The sequence below is a fragment of the Vanessa cardui genome, chromosome 4, assembly GCF_905220365.1.
Source record: "Vanessa cardui chromosome 4, ilVanCard2.1, whole genome shotgun sequence".
NCBI lineage: Eukaryota > Metazoa > Arthropoda > Insecta > Lepidoptera > Nymphalidae > Vanessa > Vanessa cardui.
This window is the reverse complement of record NC_061126.1, coordinates 15,873,329-15,889,809: the sequence shown is the minus strand read 5'-3', so window position 1 is coordinate 15,889,809 and position 16,481 is coordinate 15,873,329. Positions and strand designations below refer to the sequence as shown.

Below are 16,481 nucleotides of genomic sequence, written 5' to 3'. Positions count from 1 at the left end.
CCGAGAGCGGAACAAAGCTGAGACGTACTCAATCAGTGACCACAACTATTGCCCTTTCTTTATTAACCGACTTCGTACTAGGGGATAACAAATACCGTTTTATATTCTGTTTAAGAGCAAATTGAACTCCCGACGTTAAAGTTATCATTAGTGCGCCGACTCGAACATTGAATCTGGAGTCTCGGAATGTTTGGGCTCATAAACTCGCAAACACGTGACTTAAAATTTTATATTATCTCACTATCCAGTGTATATACAGCAATAATCAGTGATGCAATCACAATGACTTTCTCACTGAGGCACCGTACCAGTTATGCGTTTATGATGTGACTTCGATTATGTATGCTTACAAAGGGTCCTTGGGGACGCAAACACTGTGGAATGTAATAGGTACGCCTGCGTGTCGCATCAAGCGCTGTAAATAGAGCAATATTTTAAAACATGTTACACATTATTGACGTATAGTATGAAACATAAAAATTATCTACCTGGCAATGTAATACCTGGCAAATGCAATGGCTGATTAAACAATGATGAAATCGATGAAAGGACGCTACTGATCTATTAGAGCGTTTTGTATTTATCAGGTTAAAAAGCCTATGTCATCCAGCCTACATCACCTAGTATATGTCACCTAGTTGATATCACCGCTCCTCAGTCGATAAAATAATTAAATTGCTTATGAATTTGCCATTGGTATGACTTATAAAACATATAGAAAAATTCTCTACATATGCAAGAGAAATAAGGACAGTCCAATAATCTTAGTTATCCGTAATACTAGTTACGATGCATCCTAATGTCACAGACGATGTTTCATTCGTCGCAATATGAGTCTGAGTTATAATCATAAATCAATAACTCCGCTTAGGTAATGCTAAATTATGGCTATGTCTTAAGAACCTCGGAATGTAGCCGTCAGTGGTAGCTTGGAAATGACTCGGTTGTATTTATGTACCGATACACAAGCCTCGAAGGTTACGCATATTACAATATGAGTAACTATACTCAGCCCGAAGAATTCGCTCGAATAAGTGAAATGTTTTATTTTGTTGTTGCACTGTGTTTTCTTTTAAAGTTATTTCTATAAATATCGATCCTCGCAATCTGATTGTTTCAACTGTTCTAAACAGAGCACGTCTCACGTCATCTCAGAAGAAAAAGCAGACTTTTTCTTCTGAGTTGTCCTGCGTCCATTTTTAGGGTTCCGTAGTCTACTAGGAACCCTTATAGTTTCGTCATGTCTGTCCGTCTGTCCGTCCTGACTCGTTTAGTGTCTGCACCGATTGCCACGAAAATTGGTGGAGAGATGTATACTGATAATCCAAAAATTGGTTTTTAAAATTATCGAAAAATAATTATTTTTTAGCACCCATATTTATTAAATTAGTAATTGTGAATACTATAAAAAAATAAGGGAGACCTATGCTTTGCTTGTTATTGTTTATTTATTAAGCAGTCGTGGTTTTGTATGTAAAGAGCGCGCTGTACCTATACTAATTAGATAGGTATAATTTAAGAAAAGTTGTACCGAATGAGTTCTATACATTGATAATTGAAGCTCAGATAGCATATGAAGCTAATCAATATTTGTAAAAGCTACGCTCCGAGCAATCATGACTACGTGCAATGGATCAGCATTTCCTCGTTGAGGCGTCGAGTCGTCATCGTAACGCACACATTACATTAGGTATACTATCAAGTGTCTAGTATTTATTTCGGACATCTATAATATCGTTGTCTAATAACAAATAAACTCAATAATTGTATAATTAACTTCTCATATGAAAATACAAAAAACAATCAATCAATCAAATCGAATTAAAACTTGAACGAAAAACGATCCTTTAATTTTCATCTCAGTCTTCGATATTTGAAGCCCGAAGGTCATACTTACCTTTCAGTAATTTAATATAGTTTACCGATAACGATTGCTCAATGTGATTGATTAACGAACCATGATTAATATTTATTTTATAATAGGCTGCCTGGGAATTATTTATATACCCGAAAATAACACCTACAGCCACGCATTAATAATATATATAAAGCGAAATGGATTACCTATATAGAGATTGAGACTCATAGTTTTTTCAATCTTTAGTTAGAATATCTTAAATTGTAATATTATTACTTATAAGTCATGATCATAGAGTATATAACTGAATACCTACTCACTCTATTTTCCCAATGAAATATGACAAAAAAATAGAAAATATTTATTTTCTTGTTAAATGTGTATTGTTTCAGAACCCATAGTCACCAATGTTCCACTCTTTTGCCTGGGTGTGAATTATGCCGTCGGTCTTGGTGATCCGTTGTGGGACTGTGACAGCGTTAAAATTTAGCGTCAAACTTTCGTATTATGGAATTAAGTTACATCGGGAGGCGCGACCAGATACATACGTCGCGACAACGCCAACCTTCGTCGAATCCCGATGTGGCCTCAGAGTGAAGTCATTATTTACGATGTATTAATTTATTAGTAAGGCTGTCATTATTATAATAATATAAAGCAGATTTAATTAAATGGCATTCGTGCAGCTATTTATTTTCAGCTTTAAAGTGGGTGTGGCTGATGCAACGAATATAAGGTAAATGTAAAATAACTAGAGCAGCGTGATCGTGATACACGTACACGTACGATCGAATTCAATTCGTGTGTTGTATGCACTAATGCAGGATACCTACTAGCCGCAACCGGTTCCAACTGAAGCAGAAACATAATGCTGCCCATTTCATTGATGACTTCGCTACGAATCATTACGCAAGTTCTATGAACTTTGAGTCCATTATCAGTCTTGTTTCATTGTCATTATTTATCAAGCAGTAGGTATGCGTTGCGTACATCGTCATCACCATAATCATCATCATTCGTTAGCCGTCTTCCATTTGGACAAACTTCATTTAATTACAATAAAAAAATTAATAATAACATTAAGTGGTTAAATATATACAAATATGAATTAAAAATATTTACTGTGTAAAGCTTGACAGCGTGGAATGATGGCAAGAATTCTAGCCAATTATTATAATTACATCGAAAATAACTTATTACATTTATAACTAATTGTATGCTTACATATAGTCTGTAGAAGTTAGTGCAAATGGAATACGGCAACCTTAATGTTGCCTGGAAATAAGATCACCGTGTCAGCGACAAGGCCGCCTCTTGTGCATCTTTCTTGGATGTGACTAAAGTACCTATGCTTTGTTCATTGGTGTACAATAAAGATAATTTTGATTTGATTTGATATTTACATAAGAATTATTAAAATTAAATCCTTAAAAAATTGTGGGTGCTCTATTGCTTCTAGATTCCCGAATATTCTGGATTCTCGTGCGAATGTCGACGGCTTTTACGTGTTCGATTGATGGATGCGCTTAACCAAAACCATTAGGCCGGCTCTCGCAACCGCCGCGACGAGAGGTGGGAGAGTGCAACTATTACTTTAGAAAATTCGCTAGTTTTTGTACATCTTCATTATAATTATTGAGAGCTTAATGTATACGTTAATTGGTATAAAGGTATTTTCTCCGCATCATAAAAAGCTGTAGGTATAGAGTAAGTTATTCTATACCGGAAAAACTTTAATTGCGGTTTTACTTTATTCGATTAAATTAAGTATTAACGATAGCTTCGGTAGTGTAACACACCAGACACAAATAATGATCCAAGAGCATCATAGGTTTGTATACTTGCAGTGACAATACATAACGTGCATCCCATAAACGCAAATTACCAATGCTTACCTTCCACTGTTTGCAATAACAATTATGATCTTACTGCACGCGTAATATGGTAGTAAACTTGTACTGTTACTTGTACTGCTATTTAAGCCTTTCGCATTCTCCTATTACGAACCTCATAATTGGGTACTAATACAAGAACATCATATTATAAATTAAGTTTAATGGAAATCTTTTAGGATCCTGTCGACACCTACTATAAATAACGAAGTACCCAAAGTCGAATCGCGTTAGCAATAACTTTAACCTCAAGGATGATCACGTTACGCGTGATATAGAAATTCGGTAATGATTTCGACAAGTTATCGTTTTGTTAAACAAATGATATCGTTAAAGGGATTTACATCCGTAATTGTTTGAAGGTTGTTATTGTTCGGAGCAAAGCTTAGTTATGTACGATATCAATAAAATGTTATTGATAGGTTTATGGGCAGGGAGTCGAAATGATCGCCGAATTCCGAACACGCTTCCCGAAACACTTTGAGAAGACACAACATATACACGATGTGAAATCGAAGCAATTATTATAAATTAAAGTATTATAAGTAATCAACGAGTATTCTATTCCTAAATATGGAAATGGTATTGTTCTCCTTACAAACCTTGTTTTTTAATTTTGTTTTTGTTTAATTTTTTTAATATTACTTAAGGTCTAATTTTTTCAAATTTTTAATTTAATTCATGTGTAGTCTTATTTTCTTACTAATACATATAATTTTACTTAATGCATTTAAAACAAATTGTTCTATAACAGTTTATGTCGAACGAAGTTAAATTAGAGTGAGTATTTTTTTAAATTAAATTTACTATTCTCATTATTTACAATTATACTTTGCTATACATCTGTATTTGCACAGTTTGTTGGGTTGGCTTATTACTTAAAAGCATAATAAATGAAAAAAGGAATAACTATAAAAAAAAACAAACAATATTTTAATTTATAATTAATAAGTTAATAATTTCTTAACATTTATATAGTATGTAAAATATGCATTTTCAGAGTTTTATTTCAATAATTTCCGGTCATTTTTTATAAGTTCAGTTTAGTGACGTGCGTGTACCGGATGTGGATATATTGACATAACGACTATCGGCGGTACACAGCCATTAAAAATTATATTTGTACAAATTGGGATCTAATTAATCAAATTGTTTGTAAAACGTGATCATTGCTTAACGAGATTGACCTTTCAAGGTTAACCTTTTGTCCATTTCAAATCAAAACGATGAGGAGTATATAATTAACATTGAAAGCCTACTACTAATAGAAGAAGCAATAAAGATAAACAAAAACACGATTTTCTATTAGCCCTGCCACATTAAGTACTGCAAACTGTGACTTTATTAATATTTCTCTAAAAATATGTAATATATAAAATAGAAACTAATCTTCAAGAGCCTACATGTGGCTCTTGATCGTCATCATTATCATCTTGACATATGAAAATTTTAAATTATATTGTAAACAGAACAGTTTTGTTGGATTAATTCAAGTACCTATAAAAATAAATATATGGATATTGTTAACTAATTTGATTCGTATTTCATTTTAATGATATAAGTTTTATGCTTGTATTAACATTAGAGTTTTATTGATGTAAGGTCTTAATACACATAAAACTGAAAATAGTTACTGTTAAAATCATGACGTGGAGGAATGGAAAAATACTATAAGCATAACCTCGTAAAATCGCAATTCTGATTCTCTCAATAAGAAATGAACCCGTCACCAGTACAGGCAATAAGGCGAGGTGTTATATTTTTAATGAAGTTTTCTGCACAACTAGTCCAAGGATTTTAACTACAACGGAACAAAGATACAATTTAGAAAAAGAAAGAAAGAACAACTGTGCGATTTTCTTGTCGTTTCTTCTCAATAGTCGCTCCTTTAAAAAAGCTTGGTAGAGTTGATATATTGACGATTCTGAAATGTTCTAATATAAAGTTTACTTGAATAAAATACATTTGTATTTTTAGAATATTTATAACGTTAATCTTCAGCTTTTCAGCGGGGGCTCCTGACACGAGACGGAGCCAGCGCATCGCATGTAGAGTACCACACTAGGGTCCGACCGTTGTATCCGCCCTCGTCCATCTATATTATAATTGTTACAATGACGTCCTATATCCCTTTCTGATACATCACGGCGGCGTTTGCGTTGGCGTTGAGTTTCGAGTTAAATTTTTTACAATAAAGGTTTTTTTAGAGTTTAATTTTTGACAAAATAAAAGTATCATTCAGCGTATTGGCGATGTGGCTCAATTACACTTCTATATATTACTCTTTAATGAGTATCCTAATTTATAAAAAATAAGTCAAAATTTTCGACTTAAATACCTATTAAATATTTATTACTTATAAATAAAATTATTTGTGTGATCTTGCTATACTACGTTACATGTAGATTTTATTTCTTTATTTACACCTTACATCTTGGTCGTCCTTACGTCCAAAAGGGCGTCATTGTCGTCTAAGGACTGGTTTCAACATTCTGTCTTGAACTATGAATATGAATTATAATATATACCTATGATATGAAGGCTATTAGACTTAGAGTATATTCTTTCTATAAATGTAATTATATGCATCGTCTAAAATTATTCATTTGAAAATTTTAAGGATTTTAGACGTTGTTTATAAAACAATTTATTTGCCAATACAATACAAGCATAAATAGGGACACAATTTTAAACCAGCATCAGAATATTAAAATTTGTTCTTAGTGTTTTTACCAAAGTGTCAGTAGCACTAACCTAACAATAATGAGCTACCCACCTGAGGCGGTAGAGTCTGTGAGCTTGGTGACACCGCTATCCGTGACGTGTTAATTGTATGGATATAATAGGAAGCTCAATTATTTGGTATTATCGAGACATTGACAAAGATTCTTCAAAATATATTTTCTTTTAGCAAATGTGACTTTTGAACCGCACGTCGTCGTCATTTAATTCGTCTAATAATAATGATGTAATTGTATAACAGATACTCCAAACCGCGAAATAGCCTTGTGGCTTATGATACCGATTTGTGGAAAAGAGGTGAAGGAAACCTTGGCCCACTGTTGGGATTACATTACAAATTATGTTCTTTAATGTTTGATGAGGAAATGTTCCTTGCGCCTGGAATTACGTTAATTCTTCTGGCTTTCTGTTAGACTGACAACCACTATGGGCTTGCGGGAGCTTGCTGTTTGGCCAAAGAATAAAGTTAGTTGCCAAGGTGCTGCCTTGTGAAGTTGATGAACATTAAAACACCCATGGTAAATGAAACCGAATAATGTGTGCCATATCACGTACAAAAAATACCTGCAATGTATTTTATTTTGAGTCGTACTCGTAGACTATATTTAAAAAAGGTGACTTTATTATTTCTGTTAAGTAATTTACGTTGGGTAAGTGCAATGCGGCGGCGAGACGCCAGCTTAATTGTTCAATCTAGACAATTTTAGTTTTTTATAAATTATGTTTCTGCTAACAATACTTAACTCGATAAGTGTTTCACTATCACTGAGCAAGGACTATTTTCAACATACATGTACACCCAATGAGATCGACGATTGAAAAAATATCAGTATCAAAATATCAAAAAAAAAAAAATCAAAAATCAAGCTGAAAAAATTTGATACCTCCATACACAAAACGTCTAACATTTCGCCATACAATCAAATAATCATTACTACAAAAAGTAAAAAGGCACAAAAAAGTTTACGCTTCCAACAAAAACATTAAGATTTGTATCATCAAGAATATAACTAACACATTAGCTATACGAGTACACCGTTTATAAGCCGGAACTAGACTGCTTGTATCCAGCAACATGCAGAACATTACTTAGCTTTGAATTTTATATTTATTTATTTATTTATTTAACTCTTTATTGCACACCAAATATACATAAAGATACAAAATATATTTTAATTTAAAACAAAATTGGCCAAGCAAAAGGCGGTCTTATGGCTTATAAGCCATTTCTTCCAGACAACCTTTGGGTTAGAAGGATAATGTGTATGGAAGACGGCAATATATATTTAAATTGAAAGTAAAGAAAATATCTACTGTTGCATTTTTTAGTATAAAACATATGTTATTTAACTAGCAACCCGCCCCGGCTTCGCACGGGTGCAATGCTGATACTTAATATACTACAAAATTTGTTTATTTATGACATCATATTAGAAACTTCTAAAATTATCAGTTTTTCATTACTATATTGTCAATGTGTTATACACAAAAACGTTCCTCTCGAATCACTCTTGTCTATTAAAAAAAATGCATTGCATTGCGTAGTTTAAAAGATTTAAACATACATAGGGATATGGGGCAGAGAAAACTTTGTTTTATACTATGTAGTGATCATCCTCATAATCATTAAAGTATACCGGAGATATTTTATTTTATATTTCCACTACGGTTAAAATTAACAATTGGGATAAGGATTTGAAAAAAATTACAACCGATATGTATTTTTTTAACTTTCATTTATACAATAAGTTCGTTATAATGTTTTGAGTTATGGCACGAAAGGACATTACTATTAGAAAAACAAGAAAACAAAAACATGATAATATGGTATCATTCTTAATGTAAGCTGTTATAATAAAATAAAATTATTGTTTACTCACCATTTTCTGAATGCTGTTTAAAAGTTCAATGAAACGACGACCACTTCTGGCACAATATAAACTCTTTGAATAAAATCAGACAACCCGACTCGATAATAATTCGATCGTACTGCGGCCCGTCAAATCTCGCGAAAATGATAATTTGAATGTGTGCGCATGCGCGATGTTCCCGCGCGATTTGCCTTCTGCCCGTGTTCGTACTATTTCGTATTTCCCACAGCCCACGCGCACCACCGCTCACCATCGTAACTGCTTCTTTCTCCAAAGCACGTGATGCGCCTTTTGAAAGCATTGGCCGTGGAACGATAGAACTTTTATATATGTTGCTCTTTGAATATTATAAACTGGTCAATTTTAAATCCAAAGCGTTGGGTGTTACTGCGATATTTGACTGCATTGCATCAATTTTATTCGGTCGGATATCAACAAACAGAAACGGCATGCTACTCATTATAAGCTGCGGTTTTTCGGTAATGAAAGCTATTTGTGCCGTGTTTCGATGTTCTGACAGTTTAAAGCTTACTCCGTGGATACGTGGGGAGCGGATGAGCCACTTTCAGTACAGGCACTAAGTAGAACCTTGAATGGAATTCTTGTACGTAAGGAGTACACGACACATGTTTATTATTTTCTCGTTAATAAGACGAGTTATAAAGTTTTTAAAAATCAGAAAAGAGAAAGAAAAATAAAGAGCATTAAATTTTATGTGTAAATGTGTTATCGAAAAGAGTGTATGTTAAGTAAATAGAGTGTCTAGTCACTGCCTACTTCGTGTATATGTGTGTATGTGAACTTTCGTCTCGTAGTTGTGGACTTGTGGGTGAGATATTTACAAACAAATTTAAAACGAAGGGATGCGTAATTACAAAATAAACTCTAGATTCAGTTTTCATTAAATTCGTTCAGCATATTTATCGAACCGTAGTTTCTCGATTATTTTAATTATGTATACTCTATGCTTGTATTTAAAATAGCTTCACATAGTATACTCGTATATACATACTATTTCATATTTCATACGAAGAATATAAGCATTAAGAGAACTTTGGTATAGGTGGTAGGCCTAATTGGTATATCTGATTTTTGAAGCATTATGTAAGTAATTATTAAACATACATAAGAGTTAAACTTTATAGAAGAAAGTTTTTTTTATATATTATATAAACCAAATTAATTTATAGTAGAATGTTTGGACAGTGGATATGTGTTACTTATTCAAATTTATTTTTATTACCGTTACACAATAACATAATATATTCTATACAATATCAACTTTTCATTCATCAATTCATCCAACAAAAACAAACTTATTATACATAATTGTAATAAAATATGTAACGTAATAATATATAGGTAGATAATTTATAACGTTTTAAATGTTGTAAGTATATAAATAATTATACCTTTTTATATCTTGCTCGCGTATTTCCAAGTCTAATAGAATTAGAGAAATAGTTACATTTAAATAACAATAATAAGAAATCAATATTATATAATATTTATAAAACAAATCACTCACTACGGACCCCTTTCTGGAGTAAAGGCGTCCTCCATTTCCTGCACTTGCGTCTAGCTATTGCTACAGTATTTCCATCCAGTCATTTCCCACTGTTGACAGTATTACGTCGAGCCACTTCTGCGTTGGTCTACCTCTTCTTCTCTTTTCCTCTCCAAGTGATTATCTTCTTTGTCCATCTATCATCGTTCATACGTTCAATACGGTATTGTAGATCATGTATAAATGTCGTTGTATTTCTCACATATCCATATGTCCTTTTTATGTTTCAATTTTATATTTAGAGTGCTCCGATACATACCTCTTTGGGCGGTTTTTATCTGGCCTGGCTGAGCTGAAGTGTCTGTTGAATATCATTGTCTGTGATGCATAAGTAAGAGAAAACAGGATTCTAGAACATTTTTCTTCTGTCTCGCTAGATTCTTTGACTTAGAACTTCACAGGTCTAATCAGTAATTCACCTCGGTGTCTAGATCTTTTGAAACATACATATATTTATTACTTGGTGGTAGGGCATTGTTTGCAAGCACGTCTGGGTAGGTACCACCCACTCATCAGTTATTCTACCGCCAAATAGCAGTACTCAGTATTGTTGTGTTCCGGTTTGAAGGGTGAGTGAGCCAGTGTCACTTCAGGCACAAAGGACATAACATGGCGCATTGACGATGTAAGGATAGTTAATATTTCTTACAGCCTCATTGTCTATGGGTGATGGTGACCACTTACCATCAGGTGGCCCATTTGCTCGTCCACCAACCTATATCATAAAAAGAAGAAAAAGTCATGCAGTTATATGTTTGCTATTACTATGCACATATGTCTCTGCTCATCCGCCAACCTATACGATATATATATACAAATATTTGCTTGGCTCGTTATGTAGGTAGTTGCGTAGGTACTTTTCACCATATTCCAGAGCGTTGTCGACGATTATAGGGAATGTTATTGTTTTCAATTGTTTTTTTTTGTGTCTAGTAGCAAACTTTTCCTGATTAACCACATGTATTTCTTTTAATCAATCATATATCTGTCTTCTTAGTTTTTAATTTATCTCAAAATATACCTAAATAAAAAAAAATACTTTCCAAATTCTTGATTTAATCTAGAATAGCCGCTCACTGATAGGGTTTCAGGTGGAAATCTAATTGATTTCAGATGGATCTGTTAATGAATCAAACACTGAACGTTGTACAAACAATATTCAGAATTTCCGGAATAGCGTATTATCTTTAAATCTGTACTGTACAAAGTAGCTTTCCGCCATCTGTATGCCTGGATCTTAAATTTCGTGATTTGAACGCAATTTTTATAAATAAACAGAGTGATTCAAGATTAAAGCTTATAATGCATTAAGCTTAAATTGCATATTATGCAAACTACACACATATTATGGTAAAGAAAAACCGAGACTTCTAAGTTTTCTATTTTATTTTATCTAAGACACTTAGGGTTACTTATTTTATCAAAAAAAAAATTAATACTTGTATATAAAGTTTAGATACGTATGTATCTCCTTTGAATAATTTATTAATATTGCAACATTTAAAAAGTATATAAACAATAAAAATTATAATTATGAGTTATAAGATAGACCTGTCAATTTTTTTGTCAGATTTTCTTTTTATTTATTCCAATGTTTGATTTTATAGATAATGTTCGTCATGAACTTTTACAAGATTTTATAGAAATACTTGATTTAATATCTCTTACCAGTCTTAGTCTATATGATAAAATTACGGAAAATTTAACAGTCATACTTAGATCAAAGCTTAGTAAGACTAGATGTGAGGATAAATTTTTGGTATGAAGTAAAGATAGTTGTAATATTAACTGTATAAAATTGAGCAAGTGCCAAAGTAATCATGGATGGAAGTAAGTCTGTAATTGCTGACAACGATGAACAGAACGAAAATAATGAAGCAACGATTCCAGAAGAAGAAAAACAAAGTCATGAAAATGTCACGAGCAAATCTGAAGAGAATTTAGAAGAAGAACAAGGTGAACATCTCGACGAAGAAGAACTCGATGATGAAGAACAAAAACAGAAAGACAAAACTTTACAGGACGGTGAAGAGGTAAGCCCGGAGGAAATAGGGGAAGAAAAAAATGTAGAAGAGGAACAACTAGATGAGCAAGAGAAAACAGACGAGCAACAACCTCCAGAAACGACTGAACAAGTCGAAGAAGAGGAGGAAGGGTATGTCGAAGAGCCACCGCCAGATCCAGCCGCCCCTCTTGACTTTAGTGAGTCTAAAGAAATGCTCAAGCCTCCATTCGACTTAAGACCGGACCAAATAGCAGAAGTTGAACAACTTTGGGAGTTATATCAAAACTACACACCTGCTTATACTGACCTCGATGGATTTATAACAGAGAAAGAACTCGTTTATATGTTAAAATCACTTTTGCTCATGACATACACCCCTGAACAATTGCAAGAACTCATTGCATTTTGTGTGAGGCCCCCGCATCCTCAAGGCCATATCAGCTATGATCAATTTCTGAAAATGGTAACTCTGAGGCAAAGAGATTTTCCTGTTGAAGACGAACTTCGTTCGTCTTTACAGGTATTGGACCCAGGTAGAACAGGGTCAATAGACAGGGAATATTTAAAAGAACTGTTAGCGAAACAGGGTCACAAAATGCCACAAAAACAGTTAGATAATCTTATAAAAGAAGTAGACATAAGTAACGACGGCACAATTGGAATTGAAGACGTTGTTGGTACCATGTGCATAGATCTCAATAAAGACGACTTGTTGATGTTAATGGCGTCTTTAAATCCTCCAGAAGAAAACGCTAACACAGAAGAAGTATAAACATCAAATAAGCGATTTAAATGTTACAAAATTGTCAAATTATTATTTCGCTTTTAGGGTTTCTTTTTGATTCCGTATCAGTATTAAAAATATTTAAATCAAAAATACATTGTTTCTTATTTTCACGTATAAAACATTATATTATCCGAGAATTTTGGCATTTTCATATAGTATCTAATAGTTCATCTGTATTAATCTGCGTAATATATTATACCTAGTTAGATATTGATTTTGGTGTAGAAATTAGGTGTTTTTTTTTTAATCAAAACCATCCAGGTATTCTGTAAGTTTGCTGTAAGGTAAGTTTATCTTATAGATTTTCTGTAAACTAAGCACCACTCCAAACGAACAATCAAAAGAGTATATTAATATTGTCATTAAGTAATATGGCAATCAACATATACAATTTCATCTTATGCAGTTTAAATGATAAATGTAAGAGACACTGCGGATTTATTAAATCAATGAATATTTATTAAATCAGTGGTTGGCAACTAAGTGATTGCGGATTTTGTGGATATGTGGACTTCAATCTTTCTTTTGTTTTGTGAAAGTGGTCAAAGCTCCTAACCCACTTTTTTAATTTAGTAAAAAATATATATCGATTAGTGCCATAGTTTTGTTTTTATCCCATTTAAAAAATAGAAGAACAGGACGTGCACTCCAAACATGTTTTATTAAGGGTGTTGTTTTCCACCATGATAATGCAAGGCCCCTTCTTGATAATGCAAGACATCTTTGGTTACTCACCAAAAATTATTGAAACTGGCTTGGGATGTTTTATTACATCCACCATATAGCCCTGATCTTGCACCATTAGATTACCATTTTAGATTTTAGAGATCAGAATTTTTACGAACTTGGACTTTTTCCACTGCCAGAACGATGGCGAAAGGTTATCGATAAGAATGGATAATTTGTCATTTAATAAAATTATATTTTTAAACAAAAATTTCAAATTTTACTTCTTATTTGAAATCGGAAACACTTAGTTGACAACCCTAAATTTTGATTGTATTTTTAATATGTTTATTACTGCTTTGAAAATATTAATCAATATTTTTGGGGTTTAAAGAAAATGGTGGATTTTTGAAGTTGTAATTTTACCTTGAAAAAAATTATTATAGTTATGATAATATGATAGTTCGACTCAATCTGAGATTCTTCACACTGTAACCTTATATTATTGTCAGAAGTCTAACGCAGCTGTTGATAAATATATGATATTATATAAAATTAATATATCTACACACCATAAACAATCAACACAATTATTTTATTACATTTTATTATTTCTTATAATAACAGAACAGGCATTGATCTATGTTGAGATTTTTTCGATAGTCCTGGTCGATGGTGTAGTGTAGACATTATGCACATTGACAGTTGCATTGAATTTGAAAATGACAACTAATTAAACAAAATTGACATTGCATGTTGACAGTTGAAGTTGATCCAACTTTGTTGTATGACAAAATACAAAGAGCCAACAATTTGACCGGTGATCAAATACATAAAAAAAAACGTTTGAAGTTTTATTATTTCGTGTAGTCAGTCAATTTACATGTTATAAAGACCTTTCAAAAATGCGAGTATTATTTACTGTACTAGCTTTGATATCAAGTTTGAGTGGAAGTAAGTAGTTAAAAGTTACAAAGCTCGCGTTGTTGTAAGAGGGTGTGGCTTTGCCAGACTTAGTGAGAGGGAAAGAGGATTATGAATGAATAATAATTCGATAGTTGCAATTCAATTTTTTAACCTACAAACGAAATGGATTAGTTTATTTATTTATCTGTAAAACCCTTTCACAGTATAAAGTGAATCATAAGTTGCCTTGTGTTTTATGGTAAATTTTTTCAGGCTTTGCAATTTGGTGTTATCAATGCACTACAGCTACGCCGGGTTGTACAGAACCATTTGATTGGCGTGGCGTTGGATATTTGGGCAATCCGTGCCCAGAGGCTGAAGATGTTTGTGTGAAACTTATTGAACGGAAAGGAGGTACTGTTTGGTATTAACTAAACTCGTTGACATTATATTGCCTCTGTTCAAAGTCAGTAAAGATTTTATTCTAATTCGCTCTAATTACCTCACCTAAAACCATTAAGACAACTTTTCTTTTCATCAGCTAAGGAGATTATTACCAGGGACTGCTTGAGTAATTTCAAAGCATTTAGAACTGACATACCGGCTGACACATATGAGGGTTGCCGACAAGCAGCAAAAGATGTAAATTTAGCTAACTTTGTCAACAATACTGTAAAGGAATTGGACATTAAAAGGTAATATGAGTAGAATTTTTCCCTGACTACATAATTGTTTATTTTCCTTCCAAAATTCACTTTTGTGAAATCACTAGCACAATTTACTTTCACATGTATCACCCAGCATATAGTTGGCCAGTGACATTTTTAAACATCTTTATTTAGGCCTACTTGTGATTTTGACCCGTTGGCTTACTGTAGTAGTGGCTTCTAATAAAACAGCTTAAGTCGGGTGCAGGCTCTCTTTGTGTCAAATTACATTAAGATTGATGGAATTTTGATGAATTAACAAATAAACAAAGTTACCATTAGACTTAAATACTAATCTGATTTAAAATTTGTTTCTTATTTATTATTAATATATAATGTATATGAGCTATTAAAAAAGTATATATTAAATGTTAATATTGTATTTTTCAGAGACTGGTATGATGAGACAATATGGTGTTTCTGTTTCCTTGATCACCGCTGTAACGATGCATCGGCTAAATCACATTCAATGCTGCTGTTAGCCTTGACAAGTGTATTTGTGTTGTTAAAAAGAGCATTGTTTTGATATTCATTCATTCTGTACAAAACTCAGTACTCATGGTTGCTAGACTTGAACAATGTTGGAGTACTGTGTAGGATCTGATTTTATTATATTGTTTACTTTAAATCATGGATATTGTAGAATATTTGACTGAAGACTTTAGATTACAATCGAGTAACTATAAAAGCTTTACATGAATAATACAGTGTCCGTCTTGCACAAGAAGTATAAGTACAGATTGCTGTACAACTTGTTATAATTTTTTGTAAAAATTATATTGATTATTCTGCCATGTAAAATGAAATAATACATATCATTAACATTCTAGCAACAACTATAGAAATTAAGTTTTAAGTGTGAGTGATAAAATATATTCCGTCCATTTTAATAATTTACAATGTTTATTTATGTGTAAAGAAATGTTGATATAGGTCATAATTGAATTGGATCTGCCTTTTTTGACAGCATCTCTTTGTATAGGATAAGACATGTTCCCTATATTTTATTTTATTCTAATTCGAATTTATAAAGTATAGTTATACTCTTTACACAATAAAAAAAAGGATGAAATGAATACTTTGTACGACTCAATTTGCTTATATAAAATTTATCAACTACCCTCCGTAACAGTTATTATGAAGAACAATAAATGACTGAAATTTATGAATATAAACAATTATTTTAATGATTTTTTATTTATTTTTCACACATAGAACACTTTTTTTGATTAGAATATCTTTTTTGAATAAAATGTATCTTCTTTGGCGGTAGTTAGTTCAAATAACAGGAAATTGCAGTTATTTGACCATGAGCGTGGTGGACAATTTAATCATTTTTACCTTAGTCGATGTATCCATCTGCCGCATGTCGTAAACGGAAAACTGCGGCGGTTTCTCATTGATCATCTTCAACATTTTAATAGCTTTTCGTCCCTGGAAATATGCACTAAATAATTAGATCGCTGAAAGCAAAACTCAT

The 16,481-nt window shown here is 32.5% G+C and overlaps 3 protein-coding genes across 3 annotated transcripts in view; 2 read left to right on the top strand and 1 right to left on the bottom strand.

Moving 5' to 3' along the window:
- The window catches only part of LOC124544426, a 33,711-nt gene extending 25,015 nt beyond the window's left edge, over positions 1–8,696 (bottom strand). Inside the window, exon 1 of the mRNA XM_047122962.1 lies at positions 8,373–8,696. Within this exon, the coding sequence (XP_046978918.1) occupies positions 8,373–8,375 (3 nt within the window). The 5' untranslated portion in view covers positions 8,376–8,696. The remainder of the gene's footprint in view (positions 1–8,372) is intronic.
- Positions 8,697–11,541: 2,845 nt separating this feature from the next.
- LOC124544463 (transcription elongation factor SPT5-like) lies at positions 11,542–12,779 on the top strand. Its single transcript, XM_047123028.1, has one exon. It carries the CDS (start codon positions 11,751–11,753, stop codon positions 12,705–12,707), a length of 957 nt encoding a protein of 318 aa, XP_046978984.1. The 5' UTR covers positions 11,542–11,750; the 3' UTR covers positions 12,708–12,779.
- A 1,362-nt stretch (positions 12,780–14,141) lies between these two features.
- Positions 14,142–16,191, top strand: LOC124544435. The gene is made up of 4 exons (XM_047122985.1): positions 14,142–14,342; positions 14,568–14,708; positions 14,836–14,989; positions 15,392–16,191. The coding sequence occupies exons 1-4, from the start codon at positions 14,294–14,296 to the stop codon at positions 15,525–15,527; spliced, it is 480 nt and encodes a 159-aa protein (XP_046978941.1). The 5' UTR covers positions 14,142–14,293; the 3' UTR covers positions 15,528–16,191.
- The last annotated feature ends 290 nt before the right edge of the window (positions 16,192–16,481 follow it).